Genomic DNA, 22,140 nt, shown 5'->3' with positions numbered 1-22,140 from the left:
GATGCCTCCGGGTGTGCTTCTCTTCTCCAGGTACCTGGAGATCCCAGAGCAGGCGCTATGGCAATCAGTGCATCCCGTATGGGTTAATTCCCTCTAAGAGCTCATGCCCCAGCATCAGGCCCTTCTTCAGAGGCTCACAGCGTCCAGCGAGCCGTGCTCTGCAGGGGACCACAGGCAGCTGTCCTCTGCGTTAGCATCAGAGAGCAGTTCAGGTTGAAGGGATCTCTGCAGGTCATCGTCTGACCCCTGCTCAGTGCAGAGCCAGCTTCAAAGCCAGCTCAGTCTGTCTGTCTCACTCCCAAAAATGCACGAAAAAGATTCTCCGCCAGCAGTAATTTTGCGGCCTCGTTAATTTTTCACGGAGCTTTGACAGCCAGCCCTCCCGGAGGTGGAACAAGCAGGAGGACAGCTCTGCATCCCCCCAGGGCTGGATAAAAGCACCTGGGGTGCCCCCCCGGCACGTACCTGTACACGGGATCATGCATCACCACCATCTTGCTCTCGTCCCAGGTCCACTCCTTGCGCTGTAAGCAGGGCAGAAACACAGTTACGGTGGATTAGAGGCACTGAAACTCCACCACGCCGATGGGCAGGACCCACGGAAAAAGGCACGTTTGTCCCCAAGCCAAGATCGGGGCTACAGCTGGACTGGTTTAATGGTGGTGGACTGGGCAGTGCCAGCTTAAAGGTTGGACCAGATTTTCTTAGGGGTCTTTTCCAACTGAAATGATTCTGTGACTGCGTTAGCAGTGGCCGTTTGGTCGGTATCTTGGATTAAAATAGATTTCTTTAATCATTTATCATATCTGGTCATCTGATCATAGCCTCCAGGGCTGAAAACTGTTCCGAAGATTAATTTATAGATTAACTTATATCATCAAATATGCAGAAGATTAACACGTTTTTGGGAACAAGGCTCTGAGCGGGGGCTTGGGAGATCGGGGGCAGCTGCTGGCTCTCCTTGGGTGCGAGCCCAGGCACGGGGCTCAGCTAGCGCGGAGAGCTGAGAGGTGCACAGCCGAGGCAGTGCGGAGGAAGCCTGCCGGTATTAACAAGGAAAAGAAACTGCATTTCCTGAAAGCTTTACATTTTTTGATAGAAAAAATCCTCCTCCCACAGTGTAATTTTCCCACTCTTTTTTTCAGTGAGATTTTGCTACCATATTTCTTTTTGTGTGTGTGAAAAATGGAGGTTTTTTTCCTTGTGAAAATTCTGGGTGTTTCTTAAGAAAAGGCCACTTCTGGTTAGAAGTCTGGCTCCTCTGAGCAGCAGCAACACTCTGACATGGTCAAGGCCAATGTCCCGGGCACGCTGGGCTGGAGAAGCCTCACCTTCTGCTTCTTGCGCAGGATCACCTTCACGCCGTCCACGGACACAATGATGCTCACCTTCTTCTTCTTAATGTTCTTGGCTTTGAATTCATACTGATGGGAAGACAAAGGCGGGTTAGAAGAGAGGTAGGACTGGACTGTGCAGCATTAGTCAGTGCTTCACATGAAAATGTTTTTGTTTTTAATCCCAGCTGCCGAGGGAAGCAGTCCTTGCTTATCCTGCTGAGAAAATCCTTGTTGGAGGGACCCGGTGCTGGAGCTGGGGTGCCAGCGGGATCCTGCCCTTGGCAGGAGTGCCCCTCGGGAGGGGACAAGCGGCGCTCCATCCTCTGGACCACACCAGGAGCCAGGTGGTCCCAGCCTGTGATGGGAACTCGGCTCAGTAAGCAGGGTCCTGGCGGAGCCCAGCGCAGGGCTCCCAGGGGCAAGGGTGCTGGTGACAAGGAGGGGCTTTGTGGCTGGTGCTGGACCACAGACCAACAGCCCAGGGGCTGTTAATCCAGACCCACAAGGAATTTCCTGATGTGCTGGCGTTTGAAACACCTTGCATAGTCCAGTGGGACCTGCACCAGCAGCTTGCCGGGGGGTGGCTCTTGTGGCAGGCACCAAGCAGTGATTTCTGGCATCTCCAGTGCCCTTGTATTTCAGCGCTGCAGTGCACAGGGAATATAAAATCACTTACGAGTTGCAGGGAGGGCCAGATGGGTGGCGGTAACGCAATTATATCTCAGTCATTGACATAATCACATTAACCTCGGTGTGCTCGGTATCTCTAGAGAAAAAACCAACTCCTTATCTGCAGGTGTCTGCAGTTTGAACTCGCCTCCATTTGTGTTAAAAATTAAACTGCTGGCTTTTAAATGTTGCTTCTGATGATAACTAAGAAGCACGGCAGAGCCTTTCCACTCTGGAGGCCTGTATTAACCATGCTGATCCCTGCCGGCCCCATTTTAGGCACTGGTTTTGGCTTCCAAACACGGCCTTTTGATACCCCGTATTTTTTTCTGGCAGTCCCTATCTGAAATCCAGCTTTCCTGGGCCAGACCCTCGGTTTATCTAAACCAGCACACAGCCGTTACTGTCAGCGCAGCCACAGAGACAGACCCCATGCATCTATCAAAAAAGAAATCCTTTGGATTAACTCGATGTACGGTTACCGTATCTGGAAAGCAGAGGCTACAAATCCCCTGTTTTGATAGCCTCATAACATAGCCGTGCCGTGGCAGGGCTGGGGGCCACGTACACGGCGGCAGTCAGCCCCCGGCATGGCTTCTGACCCCTTGCTCCGGAGAATCCAGGCAGACCGCGTGATTCTGGTACGTGGAGGACAAGGGGATGCCAAGAGGCAGAGCGCAGACCGAAGCTTACCTACGCTGTGTAATTAGACATGTAATTAGCAATCTTATCTCTTCATAGAGTCAGTGGAGCTGCAGGCAGCAGCTCAGTCGTTAGGGGAGTCCAGGCAGCGCCATCAGAGCCTGATGTTGGAGTGTGGGGGGCTCTGTCGGCACAGCACCCAAGCACTGCAAAGCAGACAGGAGTCTGTGCAGCTCCTCGGCACCCCCTGTAAGCCACACTAGCCTTACGGGCAGAAAATTGGATGGCTTTTCGTGCTGATCAGACCTTTGATGATGCTCATTGAATTCTTAGCACTCTGCAAGGTTGCTGGTATCAGACAGACCCCTGATTAAACCACAGCCCTTTGATCTCCCCATGAATTATTACTCTGAGACGAGCTCTTTAAAAATCTATCTATAGCACCGCTGCGTGTGAAGCCAGAGCTAAATTTGATGTACACGTATATGTAGGGAGGAGTGAAAGCGACCGGCGAGGCGGCAGGCGCATCCCTTGGATTTGGGGCAGCCTGCACGAGCTCACGGGCAGCAGGCAGCAGTGGGGCTTCTCCCAGCCCGCGCCCCGGCCTCAGCCCTGCCCTGCTGCTGCTCCCGGCTCCGCCAGGCTGCGGCTGCACCCTCCCTGCTCGCAGCTCCGCCAAGCTGCTGCTCCTCGTGTGCTGGCATGGATGTCAAAAAAAAAAAAAAACCCACAAAAAAAAACCGGGAGAGATTGTTCTGCCCGCTAAAGAGCTATTTATCTTTCTTTGTACACAAATGGCTGGGAAAATACTAGCCGAGCTTTCCAAGAAAGAGAGAGCAATGCAGTGTATTTTCCCCTTGTAGCAACAGGGGTGCAATTACATTCAAACAAGGCTCTTTACTCAGAGGCTTTAAGCAAAGTCCAAGTCTGGGTTTTGCAGAGATATTTTTTTCTTTCTGTCTTGGACAGAAAGCAAACGACCGGGAGCAGCAGCAGTGCACGGCCAGGCGCTGCCAGAAGTGAAGGAGAAGCCTCCTTCAGCACCGGGTCCAGCGCAGCCTGACCTCGGGACGGGCTCTGCAGGGGACCCACGCTGGACATCAGCCCCGCAGGCAGCCACAGGGCTGGTGTGAGCTGCCCGGCCCTGCCCCTGTCCCTCTCGCGGGCTGGTGTCGAGCCGGCGGGTCAGAGCTTGGCCTGAAAATGATTGAAATCCACAGGGCCCTGAAATCCTTCTTGAAGAGTGAGACCCCCGAATCTGCCTTCCGAGATTCAAGTTATTCTCCTGCTGCTTGTGTTATCCTATGGGGGATCTTTCTGGATGTTAAGGAGTCGGGAGCTGCCCCTGGAAGTGGAGATCCAGTGGGCAAACCTGGCGGTTTTATTAGCTATGGAGAGAGGAGGGGGCATTTTATTAAAAATGCAGGTCAAAAAAGGGCATTGCATCTCACCTAATTTAGCAGCTTCATTAATTCTATTTCTGATGTGTCTGACCTGGAATACTTTCCATTTTTGTTTTCAAATCCCTGTGTTCAGGTCCTTGCCTCTCATACGGTCCCTCACACTGTTGGCACGTAATATTAACTTACCCAAGAGCTAAAGACTGTATGACTAGAAATGTTAATGGCGCTGTGTAATGCATATTTCATCTGATAATTCCACCCAAGCAGATATAAATTACACATGCAGTTACCCGCTTCCATCTGCTGATGAAAGAGATGGGCTAATGCACATCTGAAATCATATGCAGTTTCCAGCACTAAGAACAACTTGCATGGATAGAGTTATTCAAGGAAGCAATTCTTAATGTGATTAATTACTGAAGGTATCAGGGCCTTCATTATGCAAATGAAAAATGTCATAAAATAGAGAGTTTTCAGGTCCTGGAGGCAGGCTCTGTTTCCAAAAAGTGCACCTTCCTCATTAACAAAGAGCAGAAGGGCCGGACCCGAGGGAGCTGCGGGAGCCAGCACCCGCTTGGTGCTGCGGTTTGTAGAGGAGTACGGGAAGGAGAGGCAGAGGCTCTCTGGGTTTCTGAGACAGGAGTAAGTCAGTAAGTGGGTACGTACTCTGTTTGCATGCCTGAAAGACGATGCCACAGGCTTGGGAAGGGCCTGTTTCTTCCTGCAGTTGTAAATTCTTCAGCCAGCCCAGCCTGCTGTCCAGCCCCACTCCTGGCCCGGCAGCCTTGGGATTTCTGTGTCCCTAAAGAACCCTGCGGCGAGGCGCAGCCCCGGCTCCTTCCGGAGCTTTGCCCAGCAGATGGACACCGGAGGCACGGCAATGAGGGAAGAGATCTGCTCAGCCCTGCTCTCCTGCAGAAGGAAAGGAGGCCTCCCCTCCCGGCCGCAGTCGGCAACCTCTGATGCCGCCTGGATGCCATGCTAGGAATTAATACCTCAGAGAATCCAAGTATTTCTGCTTCAGGAATGTTATTAATTTCCGACCAAACCCGCCCGCACGGAATGGGGACACGGTGTTATCTCAACTTCTGTTTGAGTTATTGATGCTTGGAGGGCTGCTGCTTGGAAATGATGCCACAGAAACCCTGTGGGCTTTGCCCTCAGCAAGTGCAGATTACCGGCGCTTTGGATCTGAGACACGAGCACTGTCAGTTCCCACACCCGTCGGGCCACCGGCTACAGCCCAGCCTCAAATCCCCTGGCAGGTCACCACGTCCCCTGCTGCAGCACACCTTCAGGTGACAGCCCCTCGGGGAGGACACCCTCTCAGGTCACCCCTGAGCCCCACGGGCTCCATCTGGAAGCCGCCGGCTCCCAGCCTTCCCTCTGCTCCTGCTGGAAAGCAAGCTCCTGCCCGAATCCTCCGCACTGCCGGGGCCAGGGGCCACGGCCGGTCTGAATGGGGCTGGGCATAGCCCGGGGCTGCACCGCAGTAACTGGGCAACACGGACACAAAACCCGGCAGGAAGCGGCGCAGCCCAGGAGCGCACCTCCTGCCCAGTGGAAAAACGAGAATTTATGGTCCTTGGAAACATAAAACCACGCAGGGGAAAGCAGAAGCCGAGCAGGGAGTACAATAGGCAAGGAGAATGCTGGCAACGGACCCAAAGTCTTTTCTTCTCATTTAAATGAGCTCTTTCCCCCCAAGCAAGCTCTCTGCAGGCCGTCCTGGCGCAGTGACCTGGGGGGTGCCAGGGGCAGCCACAGCGAGGACGCGGGGTCACCGCTGTCACGCAGGATTTACAATTTCCTTGTTGGCGCTCCGGCTGTGCTGCCTGCTGCCTGGGGAGCCGGGGAGGACTGGGGCTTGTGCGGTGGTGCCGGGAGGAAGGACAGCCTGCAGGCTCATGCACCCAGAAGGCCTCCCCGTGCTCTGGCCTGGCCTCCACCGCACACAGAAAGACCCAGTACGTGGGTGCTTTCCGGCCCATCGGCTCTGCACATAGCCCTGGGAGACGCAGGCAGCAGGCACAGGCTCCCTGGGGAGCTCCGCGCTCCTTCACCAGGTCTCCACCTACACCTCAGGCCCGCGGTCGGCCTGTGTACAACCAGCCCGCGGTGCCGACAGCCCTGACCACAGCCTGAGCTGCAGAAACTTGCAGCCTCGGCTTTGATCAGTGCTGGCGAGGAACACAGGGGTTAGGCCAGGCCCCAGTGACTGATTTATGGGGCTGCTGCGGGCTGCCTGGAGCCAGTGCCCCATGCGTGGTGGTTCTGCTCAGGTGCAGGAGCTGGGGACAACTTGTCAAATATCTGTGTTCAAAGTATTAATGGGAAAATCCAGTCTAGAGCTCAACGTTTCTTCAACACACCTCAGCCAAGGTATGCGAAACCATCTGCTCCCTGGCACTGGCTCGGTCCAGCAGGCAGGCAATGGCTATTTGAGACGGGAGGTGGAAGCAGGGGTACTGGCAGGCTCGTACAGGGCAGGGGACGGACTCCAGCATAATGGAGCCCTGGCACTTGGATCTAGCTGGAGGACAGCCCCTGTCCTCCACAGCCTCTCACCAAGCCCAGCTCCATGCCATGGCTCTCTCTTGGTGGGCTGTGCTGACACCTCGGGTTATTCTCATTTTGACAACTTCACCGTGACAGCAAGTGTGCACAGGCACAGGTGTGCATTTATCTGCAGAAACGTGGAAAGCTAACAGCTCTGCAGCTTACTGCCCCGACCACAGGGTGCACAGAATTAAGCTGCTGGTTTCCACATAGACAACACACACCCGGTGCCAGGGCCCTGAGGCCACAACAGGCCTTAACGGTCCTGACCAGCTTCACCTGGGGCCTCCACCACACCCCCACGCACCGGGCACATGGGCCCCATTTAAGCTTGGCTCTGGGCCTTCCACCCCTTCCCTGAGCTGTGGTGTGGGAGCGTTGGTCTCCAGCTGAGCCCCAGCCATGACTGCCACGGACCCGCTGATCCTGACCTGTGCGCTGATGTCCCACCTTGGCCTCAGACCAGTCTCATCACCACGGACCTGCCCGATGATCTGGACTCCTGGCTGAACCTGGCTACTGCACCAGGCCTGCTCTGCTCACCTCGCTCAGGTATTACGGGATGGGCCCAGGATGGTGAGGTCCCTGTTGTCCAAACCCCTTGCTAGTGGCCAGGCTCTTGCTGCAACCTGAACTGAGCTGTGCTGCAGTTTGGGAGAGGGATGAAATAAAAACCTGAATTATGCTAGGATAATATTAGCGCTTCTGGACTTTATAATTTGGCATTGTCAGCACTGTATGAATGGGTCTAATCTGCAGGTCTTCATGGCCGTGTACCTGCCAAGCCCTCAGGCAGCAGGAGGGCACTTCAGCCCTGATCCTGGCTTAGTTCACAACTGCAGCTCCAAAAGAAACTTCTTGAAAGTTGCCTGTAAATGGCAAGGGGCATGTGAGCTTGGCCTTGCTCCTCGTAGTTTTGGCTCTGGACATGTTTCAGCTCTCTGCAGAGACACAGGCATTTTCTGTCTCTTTTCAGGATGTTCTTTAGGGGACCAAGGTTTATAGACGAGGCACCACCAGGAATGCTGGGCATGCCTGGCCTGGCTGCCTCATGCAAACTCCTAGTTTGCCTTTGTAGTCAGTCTCCAGGGTGGTTTATGTGAGTGAAGCCACAAGACTGCTCAGCATCTAGCAAAAAATCACTTGTAGGAAGCTGTACCACGTACTGCCCCCCTGTCACTGTTTTAGAAGCTGCAGAGAAGCAGTCTGTGGTAACAGGAGGGCAGCCTGTGGATCCAGGCTCTCTGGATGCTCCCTCTCAACAACACTTTTCAGGCTCCAGTTATATTAAAAAGCAATGCTGCATGGTTGTTTCAGCTCAAGGAGCTTGTGCTGCATCCCCTTGCAGACACCCTGCTTTTTGTCATCCCAGACTTTTGTCCCTTACCCTGGTAGAGTGAGGGTCTATGGAAAGCCTGAGGTAAGCAAGCACTCTTTTTAAGAAAACGCTTCCTTTCAGGTAAGGAGCTGTACAGCTCGGCAAAACGTGTCTGACAGTTTTCTGCTTTCATAAATATTCAAAACCAGCCATACTGGGAGCTGACTAATCTGAAGACCTTCCCCTGAACAGAGCTTTCCACTCAGGTCCTTCTGCAGACATGAATCGTGAACTGTAGCTTCTTCCTGGGATGGGCAGATGTTAACCGGAGTCCCAGCATGGGAAACTGAGGCAGGACGAGTCATCAGGAGCTCACCGGGCAAGTCGAGGCACAGCACAGCTGAAATCAGGAGTTTCCAGCACCCAGTCACGGTAAGGATTACACATCCCCACTACACAGCATGTGCAAATCTGTGATCCCCTGTGGGGCTGCAGTCCCCACAGCCCACCCAGGAACCACCATAGCAGCTCAGGACCCTGTCCCAAGCTGGCAAGAGGCTGTGCTGCAGGGTGTCTTGAGCCACGCTCTCTGAGGGCCTTGCTATAGCGCAGATGAGCTTGGAGAGAAATCCTGCAGGAGCTGTGAGGATGCTGCCTGAGGCTGGAAGTTGGTCAGGTAAGGGCAAGGCAAAGAAAAGCACCGCCTTTCATGCACATCTCCTTTGAGTTGTGATGGAATCCTGCTTCCTGAGGTTCTGAAAGCATTCAGATGGGCATGTTAGATTAGGCCTTCCTCTTCATCCCCTTTCTCCTCATCTCTGACAGACCTTATCACGGGAGGTCTCCAACTGCTGGAGTTCCAGGAAGCCTTCGAGGCTGGTCTGGTCATCCCATGAAAAGGTGCGGTGGCAAAGTGAAGAATGTGGCCAGAGTTTAGATGTTCCTCTGAGCCAGCCAAAAGGACATGGAGCAAAGAGCGCTCCAAGTTGCACCCATGGGGGAGACTACAGCTTCTGCAGATGATGGGAGCTGGTGGGGTACAGGCAGTGGCTCTTTAGCTGGGGGTTTCTACCTCTGAAAACAGCCAAGTTGTTCTGGAACAAAGCTTCTTCGTCTGCTCTTTAAAAAGGGTGGGATAAAAGCAGCCTTTTCATTGCCTCCTCCCTGTTAAAAAGATATGTGATGCTGCTGAGCTCCATCCTGAGGCATACAAGCCGCCTCACAGCCCAGTGCAAGGTGACATCATCTGGCCTTTGGTGCCTCTCTGACAAAAGCACCATTGTGTGACTGTCACTTCCAGGAGCCCCCCGCTGTCCCCAGGTTTAATAGGGAGCTTTCCCACACACAGCCATTCTGCCCTTCTCTTGCCAGCGTGGGCCAGCCCCACTTCACAGGGAAGCTGGGTCCTTTTTCCCTCCCTACCTCTATTCACTTACAGGAAAAAACAAATTACCTTTTCTGTCCACAGTGCTACCCATCTGCAAGGGGAGGCTAGCAACTGGAGCGAGAGCTGTGGGAGCCAGACGTGAAGCTCTGGCAGTGAATTTGCACTGAAAACCAGGAGGGCAGTCTGACTGCTGGCTTCCTGGCCGTGCTGAGCCCCACGATATACCTTCACCCTGGTGGGAGCACCTGGAGTCTGCAGTGCACAGATACAGCTGTCATTGTGCCACGCTGTCCTTCAGCAGCTGCTTGGAGCTAATGCTCTTCCCAGCTCTTAAGCTTGGGTTATTAATGAGCTTCAGTAATTGAAGCAGTGTCTTGGGACCCCACCCCAAAGGAGTCTCATGTACCAGGCACTTGAGGGTATGTGAACATAGCTCCTACCCCAAAGCTGCTAAATTGTTACGGATGAGTGCTTGTTTCATCAGAAGCAAGTCAAAGTCACCTGAAATAACCCTTAAAAGTGACACTGCAATTATGCACTGAGACACCTTCAAGTAATTCTGTATTTCCCTATAAAAACCACTGTAGAGGCCCTGGCAGAAAAGGTCTCCTGTTCTTGTACGTGCTATTTCGTATCCTAGTTGCCTTCTAGTCTGGTATGTAGGACAAGAGACAAGTTAAGATACTGGATTTTTTTTTTTAAACCTTGTTCATAAATGCTCAAACAACAAAGCTCAGAAGAAGAGCAGGAGCCAGGACTCTGCAGCAGGCTCAGAGCTCCATGAAAAAGACTCAGACCCCCTATGTGGCTGTGGGAAGGTAACAATATTTTGAGCATTGGTTTCTCATATGCAAAACAAGGATGCTCATTTTCTATTTCGTTCGGTTGTTCTGGTTACAGATTGTCCCCTGCTAGTGACAGTTCCACAGGGCCAGGCCACGAGATGCTGCTCATACAAATACACGAGCAGGGAGCAACTGAGGATTTCTGCTGCTCCCTCTGAAGTCCCATTGTACCCTCAGTCCCTTCCCATGAGCCTGACATGCTTGCTCACATGGCAACACCAGTGAGATGTGCGAGCCCTGGGGAGGGAGATCAGAGGCAGCAGGGGAGATGTTCTTAGGAAGAATCTAGTTTGCTCCTGAGAAAAGCTGAAGAAGCTACATCTGCGTGACTAACACCTGCTTCTGGCAAATGCTGCAGGGAGGGACCATCTCCTGGCTTCTAATGTGCTATCGTGCACCATATGCGTTTTGGGTGCTGTCCTCCAGCCCTGTGTCTCGTGGCTCCTCTTAGCCACCACCTCGAGAAATTAGCATTTCCTTTGTGTAGCTGCAGCAGAGGTAGGAAGCTGATTGTGCATCTCTAGCTATGAGCAAGCAGAATTTAAGCTAGAGTGAAGACCTGAGCTCCATTTGCATTCAGGAGCAGCGCTCGATTACAAACTAGACCAGAATGAGAATGTGAGGGATGCCGAGCTGCTTAGTGTGCTGCTCGGTGCAGACCAGGTTTCATGCCTCATTTGCTAGGTGCAATCAGGCTCCCTTCTCTTTCAGGGCAAAAAGCCCTTTGCTAGCTGAAGCCCCGGGTGCAGGCAAACCCTTCCATTTCCCAGTGCCAGCTACTTTCATGAACAGCCTTGCTATGTCCTGGTCTGAGACAGGGTCTGAAATAATCTGCTTTATTCCCAGGCGAGGAGACTTTCCTGTGTAGCTGTTAATACTATCAATCTCCAACAGTTCCACTTGAGGAAACATTTCTTACAGAAAGCCCAGAGTTATTGCTGGCCTCCAAGAGCTGCACAAAAAGCACGGGTCCGCATCTGCGAGCACCAGCAGTGCAGCCAGAACAGGCCATTGAGCTTGGAGGGCATCAGTCGCTGTAGGGCCACCGCAGCCCTGCCTGTAATGCCTGTTAGCAAAGACTGGCGTGCAGGGCTCCCGGCTGAAGCAGCTTGCCTCCTTGGTAAAACCAGCAGGCAGGTCTAATGCTCGGATGTGGCTTGTAAGGGATTTTCTAGAGCATGCAATTCCCATTGATTTTAGAAGGAATCACAGTTGTTCTGAACAACACACAGGGAATGTAAATGGGTTTAGAAACTTGCCCAGGAGCATTTCTGTAATACAACAACAGCCAACGAGGAAGGGAGCGCACACCTCTGCTGCCAGGCTGCCCGTGGGCAGGGGTCAGTCACATCCAAGCACTGCCCCGATGCGAAGGCACCGAGCAGAGCTGGGTGCAGCACAGCTGGCACCCGCTTCTCACTATGTGGTCCTTTGTTAAAAATTACTGAACACTAATGAAATCGCCAACAGACTGTGGTGACCTTTCTCTGTGGCAATCCCCAAATCTAAAGGAAGGTCTCTGAGTTCTCAAGCTGTCTGTAAAATCTTATTCTCCAATTTGGAAACAAGACTGTTACTAGATGAGAGAAAAAAATCAGTGCTAATTGTGTCATTTAGAAAACTAAGAATATTAAACAGTTCAAGGACTCTTTTAGCCTCGGGGGAGCTAATGAGGTTAGTGAATCACGATGAGAAACATAGCCCAAGTTTAGATAGCAGGAAGTATGGATCAGGAGGGTTTTGTGGCATCACTATCACCAAAACTGCACCAGAGCATCACAGCTGAGCACTTGGCCAAGGCAAGCAGCCTGGGCTTGGATGCAGGGAAACAAGAGAGTGGAGACTGGCATTGCCCTAGGCAAAAACGGGGGAAGAACCTAATGTTCCAGGTCTGGGAGCTTAGACCTTGTAATCATTAACCACAGGAGGCTGCAGCAGGATTGAACCAGCCCACGGTGCCTTGGGATCACTGAACCTTAGCAGCTGATTTTGCAGTAGGTGCAGGACAGAAGCGCCCTACTCAAAGCAAAGGTCCCAATGCCACATTTCCTGCTCTCTAACAGGAGAGGTTGGTGTGTTTATGGGGTCCCGCCGATTCCTCAGGAATCAGTACCTGAAAGCCCTTAAAGGATTAAACCAGGCATTAAGCATGGAGCTGTACAGCCTGCAAACAGCTGCCTGTGGCAGCCCGTCCTGGATAGCAAGCTGCCTGCTTGGGCACAGTGCAGACCCCCAGCAGCTCCCGGTGAGGCGGCAGGTACTGATGGCAGACACCAGCATTTGGGCCACTCCTACTACCTGTGCCTGAACAGTAAGCACCCTCCTGGAGCCAGCTCTGAGTGCCTACTCCTCCCACCACGCTACATCTAGTCTTAACATATCTCACTGCTCTTCCACCTGTCGCAAAAATGAGCTGTTTTTAGAAGAAACCTCTGGAGCTGAGAGGGTTTGTTGGGATAGCTGGGGGTATGTCAGACTTGACCATGCAGGCGGCCGTGATTCGGGGCCGTGATGTTCTCTGCAATGCAAGAGGCCATGTCCTCCTCTCCAGCAGACCCACTGCATGGTGGTAAAGCATGACCAGCAGCAGCGACAGAAGGATGCAGGAAGGGGGAAGTGACTCAGGTGTCCTGAAAACAGTCAGGCGGTTGCCAATTAGTCCAAGCAACCCATCTGGCCCATGGAAAGGCCATTTGGAGAATGTCTAATCACTGCTGCAGGAAAAAAAAGAAAACCATTGCATGATGCCTATTAAAAATCCCTGTTCCCTCATCAAAGTATTCCTCCCTCCAGGGACTCGTTCAAGATTTTTATTCTGTAGATTTATCATGGAGTTATTTAGTGAAAACATGAAGTAACTTGTCACTGTATTATGTTAAGCAGTATGGATTCTGCTTGCCTTCGGGCCTCATTTAGTAGAGAGCTAAAGAAGAACGAAGAAAGCAAGTGCAGAACCAAGCTCTTGTTTGCAAATCTTATTTTGCTAGGCTCAACTTTGCTTTGTGGTCATGGTCTCCCAGGTCTCCCTCTCCTCAGAACAGTGATCCATAAAGTACGAAGGACTCTTGTGCTAGACAACAATCAGTACAGCATCTACAAAGGCACCAGGTCTAGCCTTTCTCCCATGGAGACACAGGCTAAGAACCAGTAAGGCTGCAGTCAAAGCACTGGCTTACATTATTTTGACAGAAATCAAGGAGTGTACTCCTTAGATGCACGAGGAGGGTCTCTCCAATCCACCGGCATAGTGGAGGCACTCCATGCCATGGTCAACCCCAGTTTATGTGCCCTTGCTCACCGGTTGTTGCTCAGATTAAGGCACCTCCTCATTAACGAGCTAGTCCAGTGTGCTTGCAGCCACTCTGGTTGCCATCTCAATTACATTTTTTCAGACACCAATAAAGAAGCAGCTTTGAGTCATGGCTGATTGCTCTACACCAGAATGTAATTTGAAAGCCATTATATTTCATCTCTGTAATACTCTACAACCAGTAATATAGTTGCCGAAAAAAACCTACTTTATTTCGAACTAGATAAAAGCTTTGCAGAGATCTCATATGCCGATATTTTAGCTAGTGAACGCAAAAGCTTCTGTAAAATAATAACACTGTTAAAGCCACTTTATTTTACAATTAAAAGGTACCTGCCTCAATGCCAAGATCTAACATCACACAAAGAGCTCTGTCTTGTTCTATTTAGTACTAACATTTTAATTTAGCTTTTATCTAACTGCTGATTTTATTAGCCTTCAGCTAAACTTCAATCCATCATGGCTTATGCAGAACAATATGAATATGCCTGTCTAGTTCCACCCCCTCACTGGAGAAGCCATCCAGTTTTCAGCTCTCTCAGAAAGGCATTGAAAGGTCGCTGTTGCTTAGAGATGGCACATTTCACTGAGTGGTCCCTCCGTCCATCTGTTATCAATCAAACATAGTACATTATCTGAACAGGGTATAAGAACTGAAGCATCTATAATAGCCAGTCCCCTCTGGAAATCTAGGTCATAGCATGAGGCTACAGAAAAAAAGCTCTAAAATGACTTCTGTTACAGTGGCACATAGTCACAGCTAAACCAGCCCCACATAATTTCAGCTCAGAAGTGGCAGAAGACAAGTTATTATTCTGTGGCAAGAAGTCCAGAAACGATTTTGAGATGGAGACGAGCAGGGTAGAAACCTGCAGAAGATGCTAAGCCTCTGGCACGGCAAGACATCCCCAAGCAGCCAGCAGATGGATGGCTTCAATCTAAAAGGTGTTTATTCCTCTCCTCCCACTCAAGATGCACAAGCAGAGCGTAGTCAGTTCTCTACCACAGCCACACTATGCTGCTTAGAAACACCACGCATGATGCCGCTGCAAAAACAACTCTTTAAAAGCTTCTTCCCTTTGCATTACGATAACACGAGGAACAGAAATTAGATGGAAAAAGCTTGGGCCGGTCCAAGACATGGCAGACAGTTCTAGGAAAGCAGCTTCCGTGTTTTTAAAGCTAATTCTTCAGTTTATAAAAATTAATGCTTCTGTATGGCTAGTAAAGCAGCGTATGTATGAAATGTGCCTGAGCCTGCCGAGGTGACTGTGGGTTGGAGAACACATGCAGAGAGGCCGCAGGGAGCCCCACAAAGCCATACCCGCACCACAGGGCCTCCAGGGCCCCAGTGCCTTCATGGCAGGGGAGGTGCTGGGCCCGACAGGGCATGCTGGGACCGGGAGCCTATAAAGGTCTGCCCAGGGTTAGGGAAACCTCAGTGGAGATGAGGCAGGGACCAGATGAGGAGATACAGCTCTGCCCCAGCAGAGGCCCTGCTGTCCCCTGCCCACCCTCCACAGCATCCAACAGCGCCCTGGCCACGTGAAGGTAAGGCCTGCGATGTGGCTGTTGTCTCCTGGGGCACATCCCTCGGGTCTGTTATCTTCTGTGAAACCAGTACAGAGGCTGGGGAGCCTAACGCAGGTGGTGAACTGTAAATTGTTTTTTAGCAGAGCAGGGTGCTGTGTATCAGCAGCTCCAGTACCGGCTGCGCATGCTGAGGCCACCAGCCCTCCTCTGGTGTGGGCCAAGAGCCCGCTGGGGTGGCAATGGCTCTGGTGAAGGAGCCCTAGGAAGGGATGCCAAATCCTCTGTGCCACAAAAGCTGGCTAGCACGTGTGTCTGGGCGTACCAGTGCCCTGCAGAGCTGGGATGAGGATTAGGGCTTCCCAGTCCCAGTGCCTCCGCAGCTCTCCTCCCACTGGAAGGTGCAGGGGCGGCTTGGTGGGCGCCTCGGAGCGGGGCTCCTGGGGCTCCCTGGAAGCCCACCCTGATCCCCACACAGGAGACTCTGCTTGAGCTGTAACACATAGAGGAAAACAAACTAATGAAGCATTAGGACTAAACTTAGCTGCAATTAACGCTTAATTACCATCCTGAAAACACTTGCTCTATTTTGCCAGGGCCTAGAAAGGTAAAACCAATTAGCTTAATCTTGTGTGATAGAAACCTCAAATTGCATCAGATGCCTGTTGGGGATGGGACCCTGGGAGTACCTGGAATGACCCTGGAGCTGAGCCCTCCTGTGGGTAATGGGACAGCCCTGCTCTGTTCCCTAGGGAGGAGAGCCACGTGGCGAGGATGCCTTGCTAGGCATCTGCTCTCGATGCCCTTGCGCTATTCCCAGCTTTCTTAACCTGCTTGTCTGAGACTGGCCTTCTCTGTGCGTGTAGCTTCTTGTGTTGACTGGTACCCCCCCCCAGTTAAAGCAGGTAACAGGTAGTGATGCAGGCAAAGGTGTGTGGGCTGCTGGAGAGGGATAAGGAAGTACAGAAAGATCCAGAGAGTAGGCAGAGGACAAAAGCTTTCCATGATCTCTTGGAAATCTCTCTCCGAGTGAAGTCTCTAGCGTCAGTTCTCCAGTTAAATTTTTGGGGTAGGCTTGCAGCCTCTGTTGAGGACTGGCAGTAGCCTGATCATGTACTGCCTCTGCTGTGCAGAACAGCCAAAACTGACAGCAGACTTTCTGCGAAAGGTATGAGAGCAAGTTAGTACATGCTCACGTAGACTGGGACACCTACAACCACTGAGCTCTGGAGGCTAGAGGCTTGATCTAATGTGTAGCAGAGCATGCAGTCCCTGTGAGGTTCTCTGGAGAAGAAGGGAAGGCATCCTAGAAAAAGATCTGCTCTTTTGGAGCATACTTTTGGGCAGCATATACTGTCCTTTTTGTAGAGGGGAGGAAGAGAAATGTACAGGCTTAGGGAAACTTGTTTATCTGAAGTATTATTCCTCTCATCTTTCTGTAAGGCCTGATGCCTGCCTGTATGCTTGTCAATATAAATGTTGGTTGGAACCATGGCCACAGCATGGGACCGTCTTCTGCAGTGCTGTTCATCAGTGAATGCCACTATGTGATGACAATATTTATGTAAAGGCCTCGGGTGAACCGAGGTGGCTCTCCTCTCCTGCCAGCTCTCTCAAGGCATCTAGTAAATGGGACTTGGCTACTCACCCAAACATGGAACGTATTCCCCACACTGTACTATCAGCGGTGTCCTTAGCTGGCTCAGGCTGTGCTAGCAGTTTGGAGCAGACACGTGAGATGCTGGTGTTTTATACTCCAGCCATGTAAGAACTGTCACCTGTTTTTTCTGTACCGTCCTGTAAATGAAAGGAAGGTGTGTGGCATTCTGAGAATTAAAGAAAGGTCCACACCAGCGGTTTGAGGACTGCTGAAATATTTTAAGAAATTGGCATAGTTTTCTTTCACAGCCCAGGGCTGTCATTAGCTGAGCACTTGGATGTTCTTCCAAAGAGGCTGAAAGGAAAAGCCCTCCAGGAACTGCAGCAGAACAAACTCCCATCCAAAACCAACAGAGCCTGGCATGCAGCTACAGAGGTCTATACCAGGGCAAGTGCTCCATCGCTGCACAGGGGAACTTCCACGCTTGAGCCTGTCCTTCAGCTGCAGCCGAGCCAACCACTTCATTAAAGTGGGAGAGGCTGCAAAGACTGACCAAGAAACCCACCAGCTGGGAGTTCAGCTTTTTTTTCCCCCCCCTTTTTTAAAGTACTGAACACAGCTCCAGCTCAGCTTAATGCGAAGCTGGTAGGAAAGCTTAGCTCTGTGCATAGTAAGTAAAGAAGGGCTGACAGGCAGAACATTTCAGAGAAATCTACGCAGCAATAATCTTGGCAAACTTCTCTTCTGTAGTAGGAAGGGTGTCTGCCTAGGAAAACTGAAGGAACTGTGTTCTAGAAGAATCTCATTGTCAAGTCTGTTAAACATCTCTATTTCTGGAGTCCCACCACACAGTGATAAATTAAACTGAAATGACTGAAGGCAGCCACCCTGCCCTCCGCCATCTGTCTGCCTGGTTCCTCTCCTGTAGCACGAGCAGACAAATGACACCCAGATTTGCTCCCGAGCCCTCGCCATTTACAGCCCGGCGTGGCTCTCAGCGTAGGCTGCCCTACGAAGCCTGCCCGGCCATCAGGTGGGAGCTGCTGTCTGCACAGCTGTCCCTGCCTCCTCTGCTTCACCAGGGCGCACTGAAGGACTCTGACTTCCACTCATCTGGATTTAAGCTGATGTCATGTCACACTTCAACACTACCAGTTGATATTTGGCAGTCAGTATGATTTATTGTGTGGCTAGACTGAACTTCCTCACTGGAATACTACACTGACAAACTGCAATTCGCTGAGCCTCTGCTTAAGAGCATGAATGCAGCAAAAAATGATCAGGATAAAGAGGAGGCTGAAGTGAGAACCTGGTTCTCACGCCAAGGAGAACTCAGCATTTCTGATGCGTCCTGTGTCAGGATTTATAAATGTTTCTGCTTTTGTGGCACACTAGATTCTGGAGAAAAGACTTCTCAGTTAATTTAAGTGTAAGAAATGTGGAGGTTAACAGCAGAAACATGCTAGTCTGGAGATGCCTCCCTCCTGTTAGTTCATCCTGGTGCTTGGGTGGGCCCAGCACCGGTAGCCTGTCCCCTAATGAAATGATTAAACTGAACTAGCAACCCAACATCTGGCTGCTTTCCGAGTGCTAATACCTGCTCAAGTCCCAAACAGGCCCGAAATGTCTAGGCTTCATAGAACTGTAAGTGCAAATTCCAGAGAGCCTGATTCTCTGCCTTATAGGTAATTAAACGGAGTAAATTAGGGAATTGCTGTCAGGAGGTTGTCTGTAGGGGTGATGGGCTTGGGCACTGTTCCTATAGCGTCCTTGGAAACTCGCCTCTCAAAACAGCAGCACTTCACCAGGGCTGCTGGGCTATCTGCGCAGGGCTCAGCTGAGGGTTGTGCTGCTCCAGGCAGGTCCCAGCTGACCCTCACCTCTGGTCAGTGTTAGCTCTGGAAGCTGGGGAAAGGATGCAGGACATGCTGCAATGTTAACCTTCCACATCAAGCCATTTATTCCTTGGTCTCTCAGGGCAAGATTTCCCAAGCAACCTTAGGATCTTCAGAAATGTTTTGTGTTTTACAGAGCTCATCTGTACCCCCAGGGCCATACCAATAGGCACTGCCAGCAAAGCCGTCTTAATGCTGTTGTAGGTTTGTTGTTACCTGGGCTCCACAACATCTCCTCCTTACCAGTGAGAGCCTTCATCTGGCTACAGGGAGGACTTGTCTGTTTAATTGTCCTCTAGAAGGCAGCCAGGAGTAGTGTGTCTAGGGGGAGAGTGACCCTGCTGAATCGTGGTGCTATCTGGGCCCTTGAGAAGGACTTTACATTCTTCATATTAGCTGCCACTTGACTGCTGTAGGAAGAAAAATCTCGTGTTGTAGATAAATTCCTAGAGTGATGAGAAGGCTCAGTGTCTGCAGATGAATCCACCTGAGCGGAAAGCCAGCACTGGCACGCTGACTCCGAGAGCAGGAGCTGAGTGGGTGCTGCCAGACGCCCGGACCTGGATGGCCTCGGGCAGCAGCAGCAGACAGTCGGTGGGGCGCCTGGCAGCGCTGGGTGCTCGCAGGGAGCTGGACTCTCCTCACCGGCACCTGGAACTTGATGTGCCTGTCAGAGCACAGTGTGTACTCATTCAAGTGGCAAACTAATTTCATCACCTCCCCTGCCAGGTCTTAGAGGAGGTAGAGGGATTAGTTTGAACTCAAAGGATCATATAATAACATGGCAGCTGTATGCAACTAATAAGCCACGGAGAGGATTAGCAAACTTCAAGTTGTCTAGCTCTGCATAATGGGGAGCTAAGAACAGCAACTTCCCTGTTCTACCTCTTGCATTTGCATTCCCTTCAGTGGAAGCATAGAACATGACGAGACAAGGTTTTTCCAGCCTGTTATGAAATGGGAATCTAATCTGTGACTAATGGAGTATTGCTAGCAATTCCACAAGCATCCATTCAGTAAGAAATATGGATTTAAGCTTTACTATGAGAGTGCGTCTTAAATCCCTTCTGCAAAAGAACAGATCATGATTGCAGCAGGCTAATGTTAAAGCTTGTCATTTGAGGCTCTCTGGGAGTAGCGTCCCACAGCACTCTGCGTGTCCTGAACTCTGCAAGCAGACCGCTCTGCTGATGCGGGGAGAATGCCACTGAACTCCTCCTAGGCTCCCTGGCATAATTCATATGCAGCTGGCAAAGGAGCCCAGTACAAAACACAGGCCAGCAAGGTGCCAAGGAGTAGACTTAGCAACTCCAGTCGCTGCTTTTCTTATCACCTTCTCTCTCTTCCCACACTGTACGGACAACTTTGAGCGCTACATAGCTCTTGGTTTTTCCCTGGGGCAAGTGCTTTTAATCACAGAGTGGAGACCAGAATTAGACCTAGGAGTAGGAAGGCAGTTTCAGAGCTTGTATTAGCTTACTAATGAGTAACTAGAGTAACCAGCTCTGTCAAGCCTGGAAAAAGAGGGCTGTGACTCCCTAAAGAGAGGCGCTCTAACTCCTCATCCTCCTTGTGGTCCCCTCTCAGAGCAGCAGAAGCCACAAATAACAGCCGGGCTGTGCCAGGGGCTGCCCCCGTGCTCAGCTGGCTCCCAGCCCTGCCTGCCCCAGCGCTGCCTCCTCCCGTGTCGCAGGGCACACAGGGCAGCACAGGCGATGTTGTGCTGGGGCTTGTACTGCGCGTCCCTTCTCTTCCGCTCCAGCAGAGAATTCCAGTTGAACACTGGGGCGCACAAAGGATGAAAGCTTCAGCAGAACGTGCCCTCGCCAAGGCCTGGCAGGGCCGCAGGACCCTGCTCGCTCTCGCAGCACAAACAGACGCTCCCGCTCACAATACGGTGGTAGCAAAATACTAGTTTCCACCAATAGCTTCTCCCAGTGTTTCCTCCCAGTTATAACTGGTTCTGCCGAGAGCCCATGGGAAAAGACTCCAGTATAGACAAGGCTGCATGCAAATGAATGCTACATAAATAACCCCCATCTTCCCTCAGTTCCTAGGTTGTGTACTCTATGCACTAGAACTCTCTTCAAAGACCTCCCAGTTCATTCTTTATGCTCTAATTAAGGATCAGTGCCAATTAACTATCTTCAATAGAGGAGCATCTTCCGCTCAGCAGCCAGGAAGCGTCTGAATGAGATCCTGCTGTACAATACACGCATGGAAAGGGAAGCCCTCCCCTTTTGGAAAGGGCTCCCAAGATTAAAAATCCAGTGTAGAATACAGGGTGCCTACTTTAAGAATATCGTGCGATCAGATTAATTGATGGCATCCAGAAATGCAGATGGTTTGTTACATGCCTCACATAGCACCTGAACGTGTTATGGCATTGCCACGACTCAGGGCTAGATACTGTGCCACTGGGGCAATAGCAGGTGTGAAAACAGAACGCAACACTTTCTGGAAACTGGGATTGAAATACTACCTGCTTTTTCTTGCAAGGGTGTTACCTGCTCAAAGATTGTAAGAAGCCGCTTTTGCTGTGCACTGTCAAAATGCCAAAAAATCCATTCAGAGCAAAACTTATTAATAGCTGCACCAGTATCTGAACTGGCCCAGTACTCCGCACCTATTGCCTTTGCTTCCTGTTGGTGTTCACCTGCTCCATAAATAACCAGGCAATTTAGATTGTGATTGCACCGTGTTCTGAGCAAGAGCTGTGCTGAGAGTCTGAGCAGGCACAGAATGTCATTTCTGAGCCTGGCTGGAAATGAATACATCAGCTCCCCAGTCACTTACAGGCTAAGTTTAAAAAGCACTATTCTAAATGAAAAATAGATGGTTAAACACTGCAGGGGGAAGGGCGGAGAATAGGATAATCCCTTCAAAGCTTTAAATGGAAGATTCTCAAACCTGCTTCAGCTGATGTGAGCCATACGAACAACCTCAGAATTAAGACCCGCACAACGCTTCAGCCAGGCACAATGGCTGCACTGCCTTTTGGGGTAGATGCACGTGAACATGAAGCAGATGTAAGCTAGCCACAAAGCTTATCACTGCTAAATCTGGTGACCATTCACAGGCTGTTCTGAAAAGTAAAGGGCTAGAGGAGGAACAGTGCAGACTTGATGATGAGAAACAGGAACTGTAAAACTGTATTGGAGGACAGGGAAAAAACAGCGAATTAATCCATGAGCAGCAGAATCCACAAAGTCCTGTCTAATGGGATTTACATCCATAACATCTGCCAGGTCACTGATACTTCAGTATATAATAACATAATGTACCTAGAACTATCAATGAATTTGAGTGCTTTTGTGAAGCAGATTGTGCTCATTTTGCTTTTTGTACCGAAAAAAACAGGCTAAATAAATCTCTTAGGTTCAAGGAGAATCCCCATACCTGCTTGGCAGAGGCTAGGGTTTTGTTTGAGCTCTGCTAACTGATCCTTCTGCAAAGAACAGGGGGGCAGGTCTATCCTAATGTGCCTTGGTTGTTTCTAGAGAAGCAAGTTACAATCCTGACTGAGATTTGAGCTCCAGGTAGGAAGGGGGAGATGGAGGAAAACGCAGAACAGTGCACTGCAACCACGTCACTCCCGTGAAGGTAACCTTTTATTCCACGTGAGACTCAGCTCTTTTGAACTTA

At 51.0% G+C, this 22,140-nt stretch overlaps 1 protein-coding gene and 1 long non-coding RNA gene across 3 annotated transcripts in view; one reads left to right on the top strand and one right to left on the bottom strand.

Annotated features, from left to right (window-relative positions):
- LOC310884920 (carboxyl-terminal PDZ ligand of neuronal nitric oxide synthase protein-like) overlaps positions 1-22,140 on the bottom strand; it is a 31,772-nt gene that overhangs the window by 5,971 nt on the left and 3,661 nt on the right. The window contains exons 3-4 of the mRNA XM_083807477.1: positions 1,332-1,424; positions 466-524 (exon numbers count right to left, since the gene is read on the bottom strand). Coding sequence (XP_083663603.1) covers positions 466-524; positions 1,332-1,424 — 152 coding nt within the window. The remainder of the gene's footprint in view (positions 1-465; positions 525-1,331; positions 1,425-22,140) is intronic.
- LOC310884932 lies at positions 1,431-22,122 on the top strand. Of its 2 annotated transcripts, none has more exons than XR_014574465.1 (4): positions 1,431-7,162; positions 8,195-8,360; positions 9,397-15,021; positions 16,909-22,122. It is a non-coding gene; the product is annotated as an uncharacterized lncRNA (long non-coding RNA). The 2 variants fall into 2 exon arrangements; XR_014574466.1 differs by having other exon boundaries at positions 16,444-22,122.

Source organism: Anser anser (genome assembly GCF_964211835.1).
Source record: "Anser anser genome assembly, chromosome: 21".
Taxonomy (NCBI): domain Eukaryota; kingdom Metazoa; phylum Chordata; class Aves; order Anseriformes; family Anatidae; genus Anser; species Anser anser.
The sequence above is the reverse complement of the archived record's forward strand: the minus strand, read 5'-3'. Positions and strand labels throughout refer to the sequence as shown.